General features: G+C 39.6%; 1 protein-coding gene across 4 annotated transcripts in view; it reads right to left on the bottom strand.

Moving 5' to 3' along the window:
• Window positions 1-6: 6 nt before the first annotated feature.
• The window catches only part of LOC110462397 (dixin-like), a 49,791-nt gene continuing 26,572 nt past the window's right edge, over window positions 7-23,225 (bottom strand). For 3 of the 4 annotated variants that reach the window (XM_021516346.1, XM_021516348.1, XM_021516349.1), the window contains exons 2-17: window positions 21,528-21,657; window positions 20,308-20,433; window positions 19,528-19,670; window positions 19,091-19,188; window positions 8,488-8,699; window positions 7,653-7,864; window positions 6,972-7,076; window positions 6,076-6,180; window positions 5,867-5,920; window positions 4,580-4,726; window positions 4,151-4,264; window positions 3,077-3,250; window positions 2,066-2,159; window positions 1,555-1,687; window positions 490-598; window positions 7-108 (exon numbers count right to left, since the gene is read on the bottom strand). In XM_021516346.1, coding sequence (XP_021372021.1) covers window positions 31-108; window positions 490-598; window positions 1,555-1,687; window positions 2,066-2,159; window positions 3,077-3,250; window positions 4,151-4,264; window positions 4,580-4,726; window positions 5,867-5,920; window positions 6,076-6,180; window positions 6,972-7,076; window positions 7,653-7,864; window positions 8,488-8,699; window positions 19,091-19,188; window positions 19,528-19,670; window positions 20,308-20,433; window positions 21,528-21,657 — 2,034 coding nt within the window. In that variant the 3' untranslated portion in view covers window positions 7-30. The remainder of the gene's footprint in view (window positions 109-489; window positions 599-1,554; window positions 1,688-2,065; window positions 2,160-3,076; window positions 3,251-4,150; window positions 4,265-4,579; window positions 4,727-5,866; window positions 5,921-6,075; window positions 6,181-6,971; window positions 7,077-7,652; window positions 7,865-8,487; window positions 8,700-19,090; window positions 19,189-19,527; window positions 19,671-20,307; window positions 20,434-21,527; window positions 21,658-23,225) is intronic. The other variant, XM_021516347.1, reaches the window with a different exon arrangement.

Consider the following 23,225-nt stretch of genomic DNA (forward strand, 5'->3'; position numbering starts at 1 on the left):
AATATTGTCAAGGGAGACAACTCTCCTGTGCTACGTTCCCGTGTCCTCGGTGATCCAGGCGACTATTTTTCCTTCCCAGCCAGGTATGATATCTAAATCATTGGTTACCTGTAATAGTACAACACACATGCCACTAGCATTAGAGCGAGGACACAATATTCCGGCATTGAGCTAAAACAATCTATATCATCAAACAAAATGGTTATTTAACGGGGAACATTTTGATACCTGATATGAATTGGTGGGCATAAGCCATATATTTTTTTTGTTACAAAAATCCTTATAGTAAATGTATGTAGCTGAATATTTCAAGATTAAAACTTTTTTTTTTGTGATCACATTTTCTTTCTTGGAAAGTAAAAAGACCAAAAGTAAAATCCAGATACAGTGAAACTTTCATTTTCGCAAACATGTGATACCTACTATTCAGCCAATATAAACTGCTGTTACAGTTCTGTGTAAGGAGATACTTTAACACAAGTGACCTACCTCCTCCTTGACAGTGCCAAACTCTGGGTCCAACGCCTTGAAGGAGTACCTATAGTTGCCTGGTCTGTCGTAAATGGCTTTAAAATCTTTTAGAGTGATCTCCCCTAATCTGTGGGTGAAACAAAGACCAAATTATACTTGAGGTTACAATGATTTAATCCAGTTATGTTAAGATATCAACAAGTGCCTTTGTAAGGTATGAAATAATCACAGGACACAAATATTGTCTTGGTAACACACATCCAGAAGGTGAGACTGAAAGAGCAGGTAGCAGAAATTATTTTTTTACGTAATATTAATAATTGGTTTGGTTTGTTTGTTTGTATTTTATGTCCTATTAACAGCTATGGTCATTAAGGATGTGCTAGGTTTTGGTGGTGGAGGAAAGCCTGAGTTCCCAGGGAAAACCACCGACCTACGGCCAGTACCTGGGGACTGCCCCACATAGGCCTCGAACCTGCGACCCAGTGGTGGAGGGCTATAGTGATTCAGACAATTAGATGCCTAACCACTCAGCCACTGCGGCCCCTGACAATAGGTCTCGCATGAAATCAAGCAAATGTAAAAACAGATATTTGGAAACTTTTCTTGATAATCCTGTCTGAACAAAATAAGTTTACTACACTTCCAAGAAATTCAGACCCATGAGTAGTTCCTCTTTGTTAGTCAACACTTTACATTACACAGTGAGCGAGTAATGAAATCCGTTGGGCAGACTTCTGCATTTTCTTCTTGTTAAAATTATCAGATACATCTCAAAAGACACAAGATATGCTATCCTTCCCCATGAAAAATACTTTTTTCAACTTATTCCTCCACTAAGGTTAAGTAATGACAAACCACAGGTCTCAATTTCAAAAAAGATAGTGACATAATTGTTATCTTATGTACCTACCTTTTACGTATGGTGTAGGAGAATGGACTAAGGGACTTACTGGTGAAGTATACCTACCTTTTACGTATGGTGTAGGAGAATGGACTAAGGGACTTATCGGTGAAGTGTACCTACTTTTTCGTATGGTGTAGGAGAATGGACTAAGGGACTTATTGGTGAAGTATCCCTTCCTTTTACGTATGGTGTAGGAGAATGGACTAAGGGGCTTATCGGTGAAGTATAATACTTTTGTGGACTCCTTAGAGCTGATGGGTGTAGATGTGGTCGGCTGGCCACCGCCGTCTAGATGATTGTAGGGAAAACCTGCAAACAGACACACTTTACCATCACACAAATGATCATATTCAACTGGAAAGAATTCTGACAGTTTAGGGACCGGAGTTTCTTTAACTTTACTCTTATTTAACCCTTTCACCCCTAGGTAACTTGAGTAGACTCTACCATACATTCATTTGGATGAGGCTATTATGGTCTACAGTGGTGAAATGGTTAATAGATACTGAATGTTTAGAAAATATTGCTAAACAAAATTATTCAGGAGTTATTCAGGCAATCATTTCAGAAATTCTGTAAAGGGAGACAATCCTATAGTGTAGAGTATATAATAGGTCAATAGGAAAGCTTGGAAGCCCCAGTTATGTATAAGTTATGTCCAACATATGCCTGATCAGGGCCACTCACTAGTCTGACTACCCGGAATGGAGGTGATCGGGGATCGGCGAACGTCGCCCGTAGAGTCGAAGTTCAGGCGCCGTGACGTAACGTCATGACCACTCTAGAAAACAATAAGAAATAGCTGTCAGTTGACCAGGACATCATTTACAGAAAAAACTAAATATAACGTCAATCATTTTATTCGCCATCTCATTTACTGCCAACAAATTCTGCGACCCCCTTTTCCTTTTCTTTTAAGGGTTCCCCTCATTGTATCACAGAACCTCTTTATAACGCCATAATTCTGCTGGACAGATGGTGACAATAGAGCTTGTTTACACTGCACCATAAATACAATCACTTATGTAGCTCAAGTGATCTGAACCGTTACTTATTGTTTCAATAACAGAACATGTTCTATAGCTAAAGCTTAGTCTAAAATAAAAAAGATACAAAACAATATTTCATTCAGTAACTAGAACATGTGTGTAGAACTCATATATTTCCTCATTGCTGCTTTGATAGAATTGGAGCTTGACAAAAATTCCAACCAAAAAAATAGAATTAAATGCACTCAGGTGACCTTTCATTTAATATCAGAAAGTTCACACAGTATTTATCCTCAAAAAAGCCCAGAGGCCGATACAAAAATTTCTAACTTAAATTAGGAAGGTGGGCTTTATTTATTATAATACAATGAAATAGCATTTGTTCGCATTTTTACTGAGCTGCAATAGATAAGGGTGGGCTTATTACCAGGCATGGGCTTATTACCAGGCATGGGATTATTGTAAGATAAATACGGTACTTCACTTGTATTATGTTCTTAACAAAGAATTTAGAGGGTAGCAAGCCGGTTGCTAGAGCAGACAGAGTTGTCAGACCTTTCACATCAGTAAAGAATTTACCTGCGAGTCCCTGACAAGGAGTTTGTGGACATTGACAAGCCCACTGCTAGTGCAAAAGGTCACAAGCATATGACCGAGTTGTCAGAACTTTCACATATACATCGTATTGGGATGTAGTTTAAGAATTTACCTGTGCGTCCCCTCCACCGACCGAGGAGGTTGCGGACATCGAGATTTTATCGAGGAGAGCCGACACGCTCTGTTCCAGTGTGTCTATCGTGTGCTGCTGGGGATCTGTACCCTTGAAGCTCAGACGCAGGTTATGTAGCGAGTCCCGTACCACCTGAAGTTCATCACCCGTCCCCTGGAAACACAACAACGATTTATCATCATTTATCATCAACAAATAAAGAGGTCAAGTTATTTAAGGGAGCATGTTCCTCTCGTCAAAATAACAACAATATGTGAATCTTGTTTGTTGTGTGTTTTATATCCTGTTAACAACTTTGGTCATTTAAGGACATTCCAGCGTTTGGTCATTTAAGGACATTTCAGGCTTTGGTCATTTAAGGACATTCCAGCGTTTGGTCATTTAAGGACATTCCAGGCTATGGTCATTTAAGGACATTCCAGCCTTTGGTCATTTAAGGACATTCCAACCTTTGTTGGCGGAGGATAACCACAAGTGGGACTGCGGTGGCCAAGTGGTTAAGGCGTCTAACATTCTGCTACCACTAGCCCTCCACCACTGGGTCACAGGTTTGAGACCTAAGTGGGGCAGTCGCCAGGTACTGGCCGTAGGTCGGTGTTTTTTTCCGGGAACTCCGGCTTTCCTCCACCACCAAAACCTGGCATGTCCTTAAATGACCATAGTTGCTGGACGTAAAACACAAACAAACCATAGCATAATCACAACCTGCGGCCAGTACCTGGCATCTGCCCCAGACTCCGCAACCCAGTGGTGGAGGGCTAGTGATCGTAGACTGTCAGATGCCTTAACCACTTGGCCTGATAGGCCCTGCTGTTCATATGTAACAATACTAAGGAATATAGGGATTTTGTTTTTATGTACAAACTAAACTAACATGATTATAGCAATCTAATCACTTAATGTGTGAACATAGGTTTTACATACAAAGCCGGTGCTATCTTACTGTGTTAACATAGGTTTTACGTACAAAGCTGGTGTTATCTTACTGTGTGAACATAGGTTTTACATACAAAGCCGGTGCTATCTTACTGTGTTAACATGGGTTTTACGTACAAAGCTGGTGTTATCGCTCCTATGACTGCTTCCGTCGTCCGACGAGGTCAGAATCTTGCCTTCCAGCTGGGCCATACGTTTGTCCTGCGACGCCACACGCGCTGAAAGGCTGGCCTGTGAAATGACATCACAAATACATGATTAATTCAACACAGTTTCGAGTCTTCAAAATATGATGTCATAATCGTTATAAACATTATAAAACCTGCTTACAGTCAAACATCACAGTAGGTTGAAATACCCCCATTATTTCCAGACTTTTCTGAAAATTAAATAATTGGGGTGGGGAGTCAGTTACTCTGTGGAAAGTCTGTCCCATTTAGGTAAAAGCCAAAATTCTAAAGAATGGTACATTTTTGTTGAAATCAAGTTATTCTTAAAAGAGATTTTCTAAACCCGACGCTAATTTGACTCGCTGAAGATACCCACCCCTGTTTGACCTACGACCTTGAGCCGGTCATGGAGGTCAGATATCTGCATCTTCAGTGAACGTGTGGCATTCTCTTTTTCCTGAATCTGTAACTGGACTTCATTCTGTAAATGGTCAATGTGTTTGTCCCTTCTCGTCATGTCCTTCTGCAATGCAAGAATTAAGTTGATCAGCCATTGGATGAACCAAGACAAAACTACATACTTCACATCTATCAGAGTAAACCAGACAGAAATAAAGGTTTTTCTTTAAACAGGGATTTTGTCAGCAATTTTGGGAAAGTGACCATAAGCAGAAATTGGGAAAATATTCGCATTTGGCAAAAATGGGAAATATCATTGGTGTTCCCACATGTACAGGTTTGGGAAAATATCATAAGTTTAGGAGAGAAAAAAAAACTGCAATGTGATTAGCAAAAGTTTTCCTATAGCTGTTTCTTAGAGTAAAATGTATAGCATTAAATGAACACATCAATTTTCATTTTTGTTATTTATGTATTTTGAATGCTCCTTCATGGACGGTAATACCTTGAACGTTGTACATATCATGACTGGAAATTTGTATAAATATGTTTTTTTAACCAAATTGGGAAAATAAAGACTGAAATTGGGAAAATGCAGGGTCATTTTACAATTGGTATTGGGTCCCTGTACCAGACCCTATAAACACCTGGCAAAAACCCGGACATAATTTCTTTTCTTTAAAAAAAATATACCCTAACAGAATGAATCATCTGTAGGCATCTTATCCAATAGCCTTTTAGATTTTATTTCCAAACGTACACACAATATTAGACTACTGACAATTTCACCAGAGTAACTACACCATCATTTTGAACTCTTGTTAACTCATTCACCCCTAAAGGCACATTGGAACTCTTCCAATTCAAAGGTTGGAATAGTTCATTATGAAATATCAGGGGTGAATGAGTTAATACATGGAGATTTGTTCACACTGTCAAAAGTGCCGATGTGAATATTAATGAATCTTCACAATCTAAAAACAGCAAACTTTAACACAGGTAATTTAACACTTATTTTCCGCATGATCATTAGAGTAATTCTGTGTGAAATCAAAGATTGGTGTCCAAGATAAATTTGATGATGATACCAGTGTTGAACCCATGTCTACAATGTGAGCCTGGAGTAATGCAGTTCCTTTGTATCAACAACACAACTTACCTTTAAATCTACAACAACACAATTTACCTTTAAATCTACAACAACACAACTTACCTTTAAATCTACAACAACACTTACCTTTAAATCTACAACAACACAACTTACCTTTAAATCTACAATCAGTTTGTCTTTGTCTCGCAACGCTCGCTTCATTTCCGTCTGTAAACCAGAAAAGTGACAAATCACGCAAGAGAGTATGGAGCTGTTACCCATTTAGGTGAGATTGGGGATCGCAACACAAAGTGGCAGAGAGACAGAAAAATCTCAACTCAAGAGGTAATATTAGTCGATGTCCAACTAGAACATAAACTTACAATTTCTGACTCAAAACGCTGATATTCGAAGTCAGCTCGTAAAACCTCAGAATTGAGTTGTGAAATGCGTTCCTCTTGTTCTATAAGTCTGTGATTTAGGCCAGCCTGAAAAATACAAACATGTATATAAAGATTTATGTACCTTAACTTAAAACACCAAAAATGTGTTTTACTTGCATACAAAATGGTTAAACCATTGAAAATAAAACAAATTTTTATCAGCCATTTTTAAATGGAAACAAATTAAAACATATATCTAGACATTCATCAAAATCCTAGGGGTGAAAGGGTTAAGCAAAGATATTTTGCATAAATCTGAGTTTTGTATCCTGAAACCTTACAAATTTGATTTGTGTCCTTAGTTTTTAAATGCACTGAATCTGTTTACTTCCGTTATTTGAGTTTATGCCCCGAATCTGGTTCATGTTAAGTGTGATGCCCTGAATCTGTACATGTTAACTTTATGCTCTTTAATTATACATGTTCACTTTGGTGCCCTGAATCTGTACATGTTAAATTTGGTGCCCTGTATCTATGCCCTGAATATGTACATGTTAACTTTATGCTCTTTAATTATACATGTTCACTTTAGTGCCCTGAATCTGTACATGTTAGATTTGGTGCCCTGGATCTATACAAGTTAGATTTGGTGCCCTGGATCTGTACATGTTAAATTTGGTGTCCTGTATCTGTGCCCTGAATCTGTACATGTTCACTTTGACAACCTGAACCTGAACCTGTACATGTTAAGTTTGGTGCCCTGAATCTGTACATATAAATTTTAGTGCCCTGAATCTGTACATGTTCACTTTGACACCCTGAACCTGTACATGATAACCTTGGTACCCTGAATCTGTACATGTTTACCTTTGTGCCCTGAATCTGTACACGTTTACCTTTGTGCCCTGAAGCTGCATACACTCATCCTTGGTCATGGAGAGCTCCTCCCTGAGATCTTTACAAACCTCTGTCGCCTGGATGAGCTGACTTTTCATGATTATCTGAGGAAAATACAATGAAAATTTGGACTTGAATCACTGAAGAGTTGCAGAATACATACAACCTGATGCCCTTAACTCATTCACCCCCGAAGACACATTTGAACTCTTCAAATTCAAAGGTTGGAATAGTTCAGTATGAAATTTCAGGGGTGAATGAGTTAAAGATGCAATATATTTTGGCTGATACTGATAAATCCGACCTACTGAGGAAAGGTAAAATGAAAGGCATTGCTGTCGAGATTAAACAACGACGTATGAGATGGCTTGGGCATGTTCTGAGAATGACACAAACCAGAATTACCAAAGTGGCTTCACACTGGACACCACCTGGCAAGAGAAAAGGAGCCAGAACGAGAACATCAGGGAGGAGGACAATAGCATCAGAATTAGAAGAAATGGGATATTCTATTGGCCAAGCTCAGTTCAATGCCATGGACAGAGGTAGGTGGTGGCATATTGTTGATTCCTTATGCCCCACCGGGGACGAGTGGAAAAGTAAGTAAAATTAAAGTAACAGAAATCTGACCAAAATCTAACAATGGTTCATACTACCGATTTATTACTCTGCCGACTTACTATCTGTTCCTCCGGAGAAGACGATGTGGCCACTTCTCGTCCTCCACTTTCCTCTCCGTCTGGTGGTTCCCCACTCAGCAGCAGATCCTGAAGTTTGAGTAGCTCAGTCCGGGTTTTGTTGATGGTGACCGACAGTCCCTGATATTCGTTAAGGATTTCACGACTCTGGTCAACCAGTGTCAGGTTGCTACTATCAGAACCGCTATCCTTGGCTAAAAATAGATCAAATGAACTCGTATATAAAGCAGAACCGCCATCCTTGGCTAAAAATAGATCAAATGAACTCGTATATAAAGCAGAACTGCTATCCTTGGCTAAAAAAAGATCAAATGGATTCATATGTAAAACGGCACTGCTATCCTTGGATAAAGATGGATCATACAATTTCCCTCGTCAAGTTATCATACTGGTTAAGGACAAAACAAACATAGCTTTCAGAAAAGTCATTAACCAAGGAAAAAAGATTGCTCCAGCTTCCAAAGAGGTAAAATAACAATTCTTTATTTATTTTACAATAATTATGAAACAAATTTGAACAAGGTATAATAATCCCTCTTGTTGACTAAATATTGTTTACCAAACAGTCTTATTGTAAGAGGACATTGGAGTGCTCAGACAAAATTGACATGGGCAGACAGGTGAACTCCACACAAGGTTTGATTGAGGATTTGTACCCTTACCCGGTACCTGGAGGATGCAGTGAACTCCATACCAGGTTTGATAGAGGATTTGTACCCTTACCCGGTACCTGGAGGATGCAGTGAAATCCTAGTGCACTATCCACTGCGCCACCCGACCACTATTACGGAAGAAACATCTACAAACATTGACTCACCAGAGATGTAATCGGACGAGCGGCTCTTAGAGATACCGGTTTGTGTGTTGCTCGGGTGGGCGGGGTTAAAGCGGGCACTAGGAAGTGGGCTTTTGTCATTACTGGCACCGTCTCCTTCGTCCCGTCGACCCTTAAAGTCATGGTCAGTCTGGCCGAAGCTCTGGTCCGAGTCGCTGTACTGGTCAGAACTGCTGCCTGCGTGGTAGGTTCGTCTGTAACAGGACATGAAATCAGCAACTAGCCAATCAGAACGCAGGAATCACCAAGCAATTGTTACCAGCCAATGAGGTTATTCAGTTACATAAAGTGAAACCTGTAAGTCAGAATTTGTTTCTGAAGAACAAGCTATAGTTCTGGTGTTTTTGGGGGACAAATATTTGATGTTAAGTTTTAAGCTATGTCAACAGCCCTATTGAATTACTATCCAGCTACCTTCTGCTGGGATTGAAGATGGCGGGATCGGTGTGGTCTCAATATATAGAGGATCTGTCAAAAGTTTCCCTTCATATTAGATTTATGATACAAGTTTTGGATTATTGCGAGCCTCTGGCATATTCCCTTATATGAGGGAAACGAATGACAGAATGTTTTTAATCATATAACACAAAGTTAACTGTATAATTGTGTTCTAAAATGAATCTTCTGCACTTAGCCGCCTCTGAAAGGATGAAAATGTTGTCCGCTTCACAATGACGTGAGTCACATTGATTGTTCCTATTGTGACGTCATTTCCGGAGTGATAATTACACACGTTACATAAACATAATATATGTGATGGCTTTATGACACTGCATAACACGGTATTCATATGATAAATTGGTATATACCACACCTCATTAGCAAACATCATACATACATTTTATTACATATCGGTATGTATTATGTACTACTGAAACCATGCAAGTGTCCTATTTTGGCAGACACTTTATCTTTACATCTGTTTACTTTTTTTCTATCAACTGCTTTGTTTGGTTTAGTTGTGCTTTACGTCCTAGTAACAGCTACAGCCATGTAATTATCTAATGCCAGATTCTGGAAGTGTTTCAAGCAGCTTCATGTAACAAACCCCCTCAAACCCCCTTCATGTAACAAACCCCCTCAAACCCCCTTCATGTAACAAACACCCTTCATGTAACAAACCCCCTTCATGCAACAAAGCCCTTCCATCAGTCACACTTTCTTTAGAAACATTATTTTTCTAGAAATGAAATTACAGTTTGAAAACCACCATTGACACATTAGACCGCAGCAAGAAGCCCCCTCCCTCCTAAACACCGAACGTAACAAGTCTGAATAGGTTTCTATATCTGCCACTAACAGACCAGCTCCCTATTCTACTTTGACCTGTAATTGTGACAGGGGGTGCGTGTTATCCTGGCAAAGTGATGTAGAAGACCGCTGTGAGTTGATCCCATGATTCCAACAAACATCCACATCAATTAAATGTTTATCTACAGGAATGTTTAAGAAACGTAATATATGTAACACACAGGAGGCATTCAGTACACTTCTAGCTGATTTTGATATTGATATTGTTCGAAAAATTTGTGTCGGAATACACAGGTGTCAATAACCTCAGGTTCAGCCCTCCATCATCAACACAAATATAAAGATCATGGTCAGAGTAAACAGGTATCACTAACACCAGGTTCAGATCCAGCCACAGTAACTTCAACACAAAATAGTCCGGAAAATTGTGTAACAAGTTTTGGTTAACACAGCTAAGACTATGGTCTGTATCACAAATAATTAGAAATGAATGTCATACTGCAGTGTACTACTCAAGGCAGATTCTGAACCAGATATAGGTATCTCCAACACAGGTAAGTCCGAAACATTGCATAACAGGTGTCACTAACACAGGGTAAAATTCTGGTCTCCATCTTTTACACAAATAATTAGGAAGATGTGCCACTCGAAACAGGTTCAGAACCAGCCATTCTGCATCTTCAACACAAAATAGAAAGATTGTGTATCTTGTAACACTCAACAAAGGATAAGATTCCAACCTCCATAAAAACACACCCACAAATAGTAAGAATGATTATGTAACCGGTATCACTTAACACAGGATAAGATTATGTCCTCCATCTTCAACACAGATAGAAAAATATGTGTCAGAGTACACAGGGTGTCAGTCAACACAGGTTCTGAGCCAGCCCTTCATATTCAGGATATGGTGAGATGGTAAACACTGCCGATATAAAACTTCCCTATAAATATTATAACAGTGGAGATAGAGGCTGTACAGGACTTAAGGCTATCGGGATGGAATGTCTTGTCTGGAGGAGTGCCTGTATTAATGGTACTGTCTAATCTCCTCGGGCAAACAGTTACCTCCCTTGACTAGATAAATGAGCAGCTGTCCCTACAGTCTGTGTATAAGGCTAACCAATTTTTATGTCTGTTTAACATCAAATCTAGCATTTTTTGGCAAATGCACAAACAAAAACAACAACATTATGCCTGGGTCTCTGTAGATAAAAAGCTCACCTTAAAATTCTATCACTTTTTCCTGTTTGTCAGTATTATTTTAACTTTTACAGAACAGCAGAACCAGAACCTGAATACAGACCATTAAGTCCTTCCACATTCCAAACAGGTGTTTTTTTCTGAGTGCCTCCCAAGTCATTTCCCCCTCTATTTTTTTCTTTTTTCTTTTACATAATGCTAACCATTAGTTACAAGGAAGTGCTTCCTTTTAAAGATTCACAGTGTGATAAGTGCCGTCCAGCCTCCCCCAAACCCCCTAGCTACATTTTCAGCCATCAACTACAACCAAGTGCTACCTTTGATTCACTGTATGAAATATAAATATATCCCTACGTTGTCTTTCACTATAAGATAAATCAAAATCTCTTCATTAATCAATCATTATTGATGTGTTAACAAATATTTTCCAAGAAATTGCCATTTTACTGTACTGGTCCTTTAGTATGTTAGGTTTTGCCAGGTTTTACTCTACTGGTCCTTTAGTATGTTAGGTTTTGCCAGGTTTTACTGTACCGGTCCTTTAGTATGTTAGGTTTTGCCAGGTTTTACTGTACGGGTCCTTTACTATGTTAGGTTTTGCCAGGTTTTACAGTACTGGTCCTTTAGTAGGTTAGGTTTTACCAGGTTTTACAGTACTGGTCCTTTACTATGTTATGTTTTGCCAGGTTTTACAGTACTGGTCCTTTAGTATGTTAGGTTTTCCCCCGTTTTACAGTACTGGTCCTTTACTATGTTAGGTTTTGCCAGGTTTTACAGTACTGGTCCTTTACTATGTTATGTTTTGCCAGGTTTTACAGTACTGGTCCTTTAGTATGTTGGGTTTTACCAGGTTTTACTGTACTGGTCCTTTAGTATGTTAGGGTTTGCCAGGTTTTACAGTACTGGTCCTTTAGTAGGTTAGGTTTTACCAGGTTTTACAGTACTGGTCCTTTACTATGTTATGTTTTGCCAGGTTTTACAGTACTGGTCCTTTAGTAGGTTAGGTTTTACCAGGTTTTACAGTACTGGTCCTTTACTATGTTAGGTTTTGCCAGGTTTTACTGTACTGGTCCTTTACTATGTTAGGTCTTGCCAGGTTTTACTGTACTGGTCCTTTAGTATGTTAGGTTTTGCCAGGTTTTACTGTACTGGTCATTTACTATGTTAGGTTTTGCCAGGTTTTACAGTACTGGTCCTTTAGTATGTTGGGTTTTACCAGGTTTTACTGTACTGGTCCTTTAGTATGTTAGGTTTTCCCAGGTTTTACAGTACTGGTCCTTTAGTATGTTAGGTTTTGCCAGGTTTTACTGTACGGGTCCTTTACTATGTTAGGTTTTGCCAGGTTTTACTGTACTGGTCATTTACTATGTTAGGTTTTGCCAGGTTTTACAGTACTGGTCCTTTACTATGTTAGTTTTTGCCAGGTTTTACTGTACTGGTCCTTTAGTATGTTAGGGTTTGCCAGGTTTTACTGTACTGGTCCTTTAGTATGTTAGGTTTTCCCAGGTTTTACAGTACTGGTCCTTTAGTATGTTAGGTTTTCCCCCGTTTTACAGTACTGGTCCTTTACTATGTTAGGTTTTGCCAGGTTTTACAGTACTGGTCCTTTACTATGTTAGGTTTTGCCAGGTTTTACTGTACTGGTCCTTTAGTATGTTAGGTTTTGCCAGGTTTTACTCTACGTTATAAATAGTATAGATCATCATTCAGCATCTTGTGTTCCTTTAACTCATTAAAGGGGCATCACGGTGAAGTAACTTTATTTTTTGTCTTTTTTTCAAATACTACATAAACATATCAAGTGAGACTCCTTATGGAAAATAACAATCGGATTTGGCTGAAATAGATTCATAAAAATGATTAAATCTAAGGAAATCATCGGTATTTCTACCTGTCTGACCAACGTTTTGTTCAGGGATTTCCCTCTACTAGCGCATGCGCATAGCACACCATTTCTTTGTAAACAAAATGACTGGCCGTGTGAAGTAAGCGAAAGAAAAGTGTTGTACCGTGTCAGCTACGAAACGAAAAGTTGCCAAATGGTCAAAAGATAGCACAAGGAGTACGTTACGGAATCATTATTGCAGGTGGGCAGTATTCAAAGGAGAAAATAACTGCCGTAGCAGTTAGTACGGTGCATGTATTCTTCCGGATAGCCGGTTAAGCTGAAATGGAATCGACAGAAATGCTAGCGCTGTTTATGTTATGAATAAATATCTAAAACTATTAAGCTCGCTAGTATCTTTGTCTGAGTTTGAACACAGATGAACTTAGTTTAATATGTTAATGGGCATGTATTGGAGAGAGTTTACTTTGTGTTTCTATAATTATACAGTGGTTTATGCGAAAGGAAGGGATAAGTGACTGGTTAGTTTGATTTTTCCATGAGGCCCTCCAAGGGATAACTGTTGTGATGGCCCACGGCGTATTTTCTGGGTCACCGAGATACGTGTTATCGAAGTCCGTGGATTTACATAATTTATAATATTACCGGGTTCAATAAAATGGTATGATTTAATTATATTGCTGAATTAAACGATTATTTTTGTTTTTACATGCAAGATTTAAATTAGTACTAATATGAATACCTGGCCTCCTCTGCCCCGGCAACATATAAAAAAAAAATCAGAAAGGTTTGTCCCTTGGTGTAGGGAAGGTGTTTAGCCCCGTACCATCTGTACCGGCCACATTCCGGTACTAAATTCAATATATATTTAAATATATCTACTTTATGTTTATGCCTATTATCATTGTTGACATTTAATTGTACATGTATGACGGAAGAAGGCTGTGATAAATTGTAAAAACTTGTGTAATTTTATTGGCAACACATTTATGTTTAAAGCTAAATAAATTTAAATTCTGAATATTGGCAAGTGTGCAATTAATTTCTAATGATGAATATATTACACTGTTCAATAAGTTTGAATACGGACCTAGAAATCATATAACTTGGTTTCATAGTGCGGTAAGAAGTTGCAGTTGCCTGGCGGCCCCTCTCTGGGGGCCCCTTTGGAAACTGTTTCATCTCGCTCGCACCACTTGTGTTGGCGCTATTTTTAGCAGGGCTTTCCCGAACAATTCAAGTGGTCAAACTGGACATTTGGAACGGACTATGAATATGGGGATAGCGTGGTAACATAAGTGGAAGTGCATACAATACATACATTCATTAAAAAATAATCGCCTTTTCACGTGATGTCCCTTTAACCCCCTAAAGACACATTTGAACTCTTCCAATTCAATGGTTGGAATAGTTCATTATGAAATTTCAGGAGTGAATGAGTCAAGTGGATCTACATGTTATCATTGTTTGTTTAAAAGCTGCTAAATCACACATTTAGATCTACAGGGGCTCAAATTTAATCATGGCAGAAAAAATAGACATCCTATGTTGTTTTCATGTTACTGGAATTAGTTGTGTAACATCATTTGTAAAAAGATAACGTTCAGCGTTAGTTCTTATCTCTGAAATAACTCTAATAACACTTTAGAGCATGTTTGTAACCTTCATCTGTGGCCTAGGTGGGTGTGGAGGAGATGTATCACAAGCCTGAGGACATGTCTGTCGACGTGTATATATATAGTATGGGCCACCTCTACCTGTAGGTGTATTATACTGTCATAAGGTCACACGTCCTTATATCTGGCAAGTAGAATTTCTTACACCGCGGATTTTTTTTGTTTATTTTCTGTTAAGGCCAAACAATATGATTATTATTTTCTGTCATGTTTCCCCTCAAAACATAGTAAATAGGCAAGGAAAATGTATCATTTCTCAAAATCTTTGTACAAAATTTGAAGAATCAAAACTGAAAAATTTCCAAAAGCTAGAATTTCAACTCTTGCGGCGATCAAATTATCTTTGATAACTACAACACAATTATATCACAGACATTCCTTAATATACAGACTACCTGAAAATTTCATCACATGTACCAGGTATACTAATGTAGATATACAAGTATTTGGAAAGTAGGAAGAGGTATTTATGTACATTAAAATGTAATAATTAGAATTTGTTCTTCTAAATATGTGAAATTGGAACTATTCCTAGTTATGAAAAGTCTATATCATGCAAGGTATATAACACCAACCGACATGATGCAGAAATATCTTTGGCAATTAAATATTGAGAAAGATGTGCCGAGCCACTTTAAAAAGTGTACCAAAATCATTCTCTTTGTTCTAAGGGCTAATTTCAGAAGTATAGGACCCTTCATCTGTTAAATCATTAAAATTTTGCGGTGTGGTGGAATAGGGGACAGAAATTTAAAGGAGGCAATCCAATTATTGTCAAAACACAGAAGTTCGAAGTCGACAACACTATAACATCAGAAGTCCGGTATATGTATCATATACCACGATAACAATAGGCAGTGCTGCCACCTATAGGTAGACACCGGCGACCCGATGACAGGTCCATTCTAACTAACCTGGGTTCTTGCGACAGCAATAAAGTCACGGGCCTTTCCATGTACGACCGATTCAGAGGCTGAAAAACGACGATGACAAAAAGGCCTACGAAGAGATACACATACGGTACGAGGCTGGCTAGGTCGTCTATATCCTAGAGTCTGCCATTACAGTTTTGGCAGTGGCGATGTTGTATTACATCCGCACACAGAATTATTGATCCATTTTTGGCTGTACTTCAGTTCTGGTGGCACTAATGCAAGTTAGTGGTCTGTGCAGTATTCGTTTTTAGCATTATGGACTCAAACATTCCAACAGAAAAAAACGAAAATAATTGGATCACCTAGTCGTCTCAGCTTCTTTTTAAATACATTTTTTCAGACATATTGGTATGACTCATTGTATACTTTTATGATTTAACACGAAAAATGATATGGAAATGTCTTTGTTTTAATTAAACATAGGTAAAACTTACAATGCTTTATACACATAGTTCATTATCAGCCAGGAAAACAGGTGGTCCCTACCTACAAGCTGGCAATCAAGTCTAAAAGCTCGGCAAGCTTGACAGGAGCTGATTAAAATTATTCAGGATTGCAATACATTTTATAATGTCAACAGATACAATTTTGTTTTATTCGTTTTCAAGCTAACAAGACTAAGAGTAATTTGGCTAATAACACAATACCCACACCAACAATATCCCATTATGATAATATCACCAAAAATATCAGGAAATATCGTAATAATATATATACAGTGTACTTCCTAATGGGTTAATCAAGTAACAAGAGAGATTGTCCACTGAATAACAAAAACTACTGTATTCTCATGAATAAATTACTATCATGGCCTTAGTAGCTATAAAATCCTCCAGCCAAGCCAATACACTCAATCTATTTATTGTCTCTGTGAAGCCCAACTCTGAGTCGGACCTTACTACCATACTTTATAGTTATCAACAGATTAATAGAATCTTTCCTCTCTTGGGGTGTGATAGAGGAATCTCAACCCCCAGGGGGGAGATTCTGAAAGTTGCCAAACACAACGCCTTGCCAGTGTTCTTGCCAGTGTTCGGCAGCTTAAGGATCTTTCCCCACCCCCGAGGGTTGAGATTCCCCTATCTCACCCTCAAGGAGGTGAATGATTCTTTTTCTCTTACCCTGTTCACCCATTGTGTATCATATGCATAAAGTAATATTAACATTACAGGATAAATTCAGGGTTGACGTGATGTTGATGGATTGTTGACATGACGTCATTGTATTGTTTACGTCATTAACCATTGTTATGAAAAGGGGATCCCCATTCTAAACCCTAAAGTGAGACAAGGATATCTCACACTGGTAAAGTCGTGGATAGGCCTGTCCACGGTAAGAAAAAAGGATATCTCACACTGGTATAGTCGTGGATACGCCTGTCCAGGGTAAGAAAAAAGGATTTCTCACACTGGTAAAGACGTGGATACGCCTGTCCAGGGCAAGAAAAAAGGATATCTCACACTGGTAAAGACGTGGATACGCCTGTCCAGGGCAAGAAAAAAGGATATCTCACACTGGTAAAGTCGTGGATAGGGCTGTCCAGGGTAAGAAAAAAGGATATCTCACCCTGGTAAAGTCGTGGATACGCCTGTCCAGGGTAAGAAAAAAGAATATCTCACACTGGTAAAGTCGTGGATAAATCTGTCCAGGGTAAGAAAAAAGGATATCTCCCACTGGTAAAGTCGTGGATACGCCTGTCCAGAGTAAGAAAAAAGGATTTCTCACACTGGTAAAGTCGTGGATACGCCTTTCCAGGGTAAGAAAAAAGGATATCTGACACTGGTAAAGTCGTGGATACGCCTGTCCAGGGGAAGAAAAAAGGATATCTGACACTGGTAAAGTCGTGGATACGCCTGTCCAGGGGAAGAAAAAAGGATATCTGACACTGGTAAAGTCGTGGATACGCCTGTCCAGAGTAAGAAAAAAGGATTTCTCACACTGGTAAAGACGTGGATACGCCTGTCCAGGGCAAGAAAAAAGGATATCTCACACTGGTAAAGACGTGGATACGCCTGTCCAGGGCAAGAAAAAAGGATATCTCACACTGGTAAAGACGTGGATACGCCTGTCCAGGGCAAGAAAAAAGGATATCTCACACTGGTAAAGACGTGGATACGCCTGTCCAGGGCAAGAAAAAAGGATATCTCACACTGGTAAAGACGTGGATACGCCTGTCCAGGGCAAGAAAAAAGGATATCTCACACTGGTAAAGACGTGGATACGCCTGTCCAGGGCAAGAAAAAAGGATATCTCACACTGGTAAAGACGTGGATACGCCTGTCCAGGGCAAGAAAAAAGGATATCTCACACTGGTAAAGTGGATAGGCCTGTCCAGGGTAAGAAACAAGGATATCTCACACTGGTAAATTCGTGGATAGGCCTGTCCAGGGTAAGAAACAAGGATATCTCACACTGGTAAATTCGTGGATAGGCCTGTCCAGGGTAAGAAACAAGGATATCTCACACTGGTAAATTCGTGGATAGGCCTGTCCAGGGTAAGAAACAAGGATATCTCACACTGGTAAATTCGTGGATAGGCCTGTCCAGGGTAAGAAACAAGGATATCTCACACTGGTAAATTCGTGGATAGGCCTGTCCAGGGTAAGAAACAAGGATATCTCACACTGGTAAATTCGTGGATAGGCCTGTCCAGGGTAAGAAAAAAGTATATCTCACACTGGTAAAGTCGTGGATACGCCTGTCCAGGGGAAGAAAAAAGGATATCTCACACTGGTAAAGTCGTGGATGATTGTTGACATGACGTCATTGTATTGTTTACGTCATTAACCATTGTTATGAAAAGGGGATCCCCATTCTAAACCCTAAAGTGAGACAAGGATATCTCACACTGGTAAAGTCGTGGATAAATCTGTCCAGGGTAAGAAAAAAGGATATCTCCCACTGGTAAAGTCGTGGATACGCCTGTCCAGAGTAAGAAAAAAGGATTTCTCACACTGGTAAAGTCGTGGATACGCCTGTCCGCGGTAAGAAAAAAGGATATCTCACACTGGTAAAGTGGATAGGCCTGTCCAGGGTAAGAAACAAGGATATCTCACACTGGTAAATTCGTGGATAGGCCTGTCCAGGGTAAGAAACAAGGATATCTCACACTGGTAAATTCGTGGATAGGCCTGTCCAGGGTAAGAAAAAAGAATATCTCACACTGGTAAAGTCGTGGATAGGCCTGTCCAGGGTAAGAGATATAACAGTCCAAGTATCCATCATGGTATCACTACCAGACCAAGGTTTGGTTTGGTATGATCTTATTTAACGTCCTATTAACAGCTAAGGTCACATAAGGACGTGCCCCTATATGTGTAATACATGTGTGGATGTTATTGTATTTGCCTCCTTGCGATAGTAGAGATCTAATACCAATTTTAAAGTGCTGCCTTGATGAAATACTATGCCGAAGGCACCCAGCACAGAGTTCCATATCCAGTCACATAATACATGTACTGACAACGGATACTTAACCAGCTAATGCAGAATATTTAGCAAGTAATAACAACTACCTTTTTAGACCAGATCAAAGCCACTTCAATTAACTCAAGTTTGGACATTCCACAATATGACAGACATTTTAATAAATACCGGTTTGGATATTTGATCTCACCAAAGCCATTTTGATAAATACAAGATTGGACATTTGAAATTCTGAAAGAGAAACATACCTTCGTTCACTGTTATTGTAACGAGATCGGTTGCTACGGAAACTGTTTCCTGCCTTAGATGCGGTCCGCCTGGCCTCAGCGAGAGCAGCTGACGCCCCCTAAAGGTAAAAGTTAAGTACATGTATATTAAGATCTCCACAAATATTTCATGCGCAAATGACTTAAAAAGCTAACAAATCTGGTGAATAAGAAGTGTTGTACCAGTGTGACAACAAAAGATCGGACCAATGAGAAGTGCCATACAATAAATAACATTTAATCCAATCAAAAGAGCTGTACCAAAGTAAAACAACAGATCTGACCAATGAGAAGCGCTGTACCAAACTAATAATGAATTTGACCAATAAGAAGTGCCTTATAAGAAATAACATTTAATCCAATCAAAAGCGCTGTACCAAAGTAAAAACAACTGATTTGACCAATGAGACGTGTCGTACCTGCGCGATCCCAACAGCATGAGGAGATCCTACTGAAGAGCGGTTTAAATGCTGTGACGAATGTTTGACACTGTGTGGTTTGAAGTGTGCCGCTAATGCCAATATCAGCCTCATTGTGGCCTTCAGGTTACCCTCCACGATATCTGTCGGCAAAAACAACATGGGATACACATTAACATTACAGAGTTAAAATACAGAATTATAAAGTATCTACAGATACAATGGTGTCATTACACAGGTTCTATTGTATAAATTACAGTCTCCAAGGCAACAGTGTATACTATTCTATAAATAGAAAATATCTTCAGTCAGATTCAGCATTGTACAGAGGGGTCTTTTTGGACAGGTTCCACCTTATACAGGGTGTTCTTTGACATGTTACAGATAAGGTGTGGTCTCCTTATAATATAAAATAATCAGGGTGTTCTTTGCAGGCATGAGTTGTATGAGGGACAAATACTAGTTTCTGCAGAGAGGTCTCCGAGGAAACTTTACAGAGTTTGAAGGGTGGATTCATTAGACAGGTTCTATATGAAGACTGCAAAAAAGTCTTTGATCAGGTTGCATCTGCAATAAGCATAGTAGGGCCAACACATAATCTCTCACTCTCCGAGCTAACTACAGAACAACACATAATCTCTCACTCTACGAGCTAACTACAGAACAATGAAACAGCATTTTGTGTATTTCAACTAAACTGCAATAGATATGGGTGGGCTTAATACCAGGCATGGGCTTATTAATGGATAAATATGGTAATAATGTAGAATTGTCCCTCACCTTTCGCGGACGCGTGGTGCATGCGGATCCTGTTGGCGGACATATAATTGAGAACCTTTTCCACATTCTCCTTCATTTCCCCATAGTTGGACGGCACCACGTGGATTCCCGGGAGTTTGTCACCCGCTACAACATACAGTTACAGGTTAACACCAACTTTTATCACAACAGGTAACATGACATACATGTACATGACCACAGGGGTGTTCATCTTCAAAACAGGTAACATGACATACGTGTACATGACCACAGGGGTGTTCAACTTCAAAACAGTTAACATGACATACATGTACATGACCACAGGGGTGTTCAAGGGTACCATCCTGCAGGCAGATTTTGAAGAGTTTGACTTGCATGACCCTTGGCCGCTTTGGTTTAACGGTTAAACCGCTTGGACCGGAGTTGTTGGTTTAACGCCATCCAAACGGTTAAACCGCTTGGACCGGAGTTGTTGGTTTTGGAAATAAGGTCGGACCTAGTAGTCTGATGCTGCTTTCAGGCGAGCCTTGACAAAGCCTTGCAAGGCCTGCATAAACACTTTCAGCTCTGCCAGGATTTATACTCGAAAATGTTATATTTGAACAGACAAACTGGTTGCTCGGAATGAACAGGCCCCTTGTTTCCCTAGCTAATATTGGAATTTTCACCGACCAAGACAAAATCAACGTGTACTAGCTGTGCCTTTGGGCTACTGGTATTGTATACCCTTGACCAGCCACTTTAATTTCTGTAACTATACATTAGTAAAGGGTCATATGAACTATCCAAAATCGGGACTGAATCTGTCATTTTGGCTAACTGCCTCTTGTTATTGAAAAGTCCAAGTTAAATACAAAGTCGTTCAGAGCCCAGAGTGGCCCATGTAAAATAACACAGAATCAATGTTTTCCCTCCATAGGAATATCAGTCTATTGTAGAGTTGCATCCCTGCATGTCAGTATACATAGCAGCCAAACGTGACATCAAGTCGTGTAATATTTAGTCACCATACTGTTACATATGTAGTTCAATTTTATGTTTAAGAAAATTAACAAGATTTGAAAAATACTTTACACTTACCAGTCATTATAAACACCACTAGTACTGTAGTCCTAGAAATATTTTATATCCTAGCATGACAATTAATAATAACTTTATTAAAGTCAAATAAATTTTCCAACATAATTAATTTTTTGAAACCTCAAACATTTCATCATATTTTATATTATAGGCATACATACCCACAATTTCGATGAGTTCGGCCAGTACCACGCCATCCTTGGTGTCATTACGGAGATCTTCCACCTGCCGGATCCCTGGCTTCTTTTTGAGCTGCGAATTGACCCAGGCCACATACGCATGGAGCTGTTGCTGCCAAGATAAGAACGGAAGGACCCTGTTACTTTGGTAACCGTAGCGGACACACCCACAGGCCAGTCTGTATACCGCAAGGTCACATCCCACACACTGAACCACACCCACCTCAGCCATTGTTAGGTCATAGGTCACCAAATGCAAAGGTCAAGGTCACAAACTAATGTATGACCTTGAACATATACTTGAATCTATTAACTCATAGGTGCTGTCTGAGTTAATCAGTGTCAACCACAAATAACTTAAAATAGGTCACACTTAAATCCTATTAATTGTCAATAATTCCAGAAATGATCTCATCCAAGGGGTCAAGGCACCATGCATGTCAAAGGGCAAAGGTCACCATATACCAGCTGAACTTTGTCAAACAGGATCACAGGTGTAATCAATGCAAACAGCAAATGTCAAGGTCAGAGCAGAAAAAAGAGCTCATCACTAAAATGTTCCTCCATCACAATGAGAATGAGAAACTTCCCGAGATTGATCTTCATTATCCATAACCACTTTACATCGCTGATATACCGGTATAGATGTAACGAATGTTAGACTCTAATAGGGCATCTTGATATCACCTGGAATTCAAATGAACAGCTCCAAAACACCATCACCCATATATACACTGATGAACAACAAAACTGCAATGAGGTATTCTTGACTCACACAGTTTTCTTTAGCTAATTCTCCATTTGATGTAAATCACAACACTTTTTGTACATCAATATATAACTATTCCCCCAACACCGATCTAGATCACACCAAGTCCTCTGGTACAAATGACTCCAAAGGCAGTAGTACGGTTACACAGACAAATGGGTCAGTTATATGTATTCCAGTGTATAACGATTTACATGTGTCTACCACAGCACGCATCACCTATAAAAATATGTAATGAGCAATACCTATCAACACCTCACAGACTGACAGTCCTCAGACAGACACTGTACTGTATACACAGTATGTTAGGGGTCTATAACTTCCATTTCCAACAGTCCTAGTTAGCTTTGGTGTTTTATGTCCTATTAACAGCTATGGTCATTTAAGGACATGCCAGATTTAGGTGGTGGAAGAAAGCCTGAGAAAAGCCACTGACCTATGGCCAGTCCCTGGCGACTGCCCGATGTAGGCCTCGAACCCGCGACCCTGTGGTGGAGGGCTAGTGGCAGTAAAACGTCAGGCGCCTTAACCACTTGGCCACCGCATCCCAGTGGTGGGGGGCTAGTGGCAGTAGAATGTCAGACACCTTAACCACTTTGCCACCGCGGCCCAGTGGTGGGGAGCTAGTGGCAGTAGAATGTCAGACGCCTTAACCACTTGGCCACTGCGGCCCAGTGGTGGGCAGCTAGTGGCAGCAGAATGTCAGACGCCTTAACCACTTTGCCACCGCGGCCCAGTGGTGGGGAGCTAGTGGCAGTAGAATGTCAGACGCCTTAACCACTTGGCCACCGCGGCTCCTTCCTAGTTAGCAAACAAAATGTCAAATAAAACCTCTGTATTATATCCCTCATTTACTGCCTACATACATAATATATATATATTTCATTGCCTCCTCTTTCTGAATGGTTCCT

Source organism: Mizuhopecten yessoensis, unplaced genomic scaffold (assembly GCF_002113885.1).
Source record: "Mizuhopecten yessoensis strain PY_sf001 unplaced genomic scaffold, ASM211388v2 scaffold10781, whole genome shotgun sequence".
In the NCBI taxonomy this organism is placed as follows: domain Eukaryota; kingdom Metazoa; phylum Mollusca; class Bivalvia; order Pectinida; family Pectinidae; genus Mizuhopecten; species Mizuhopecten yessoensis.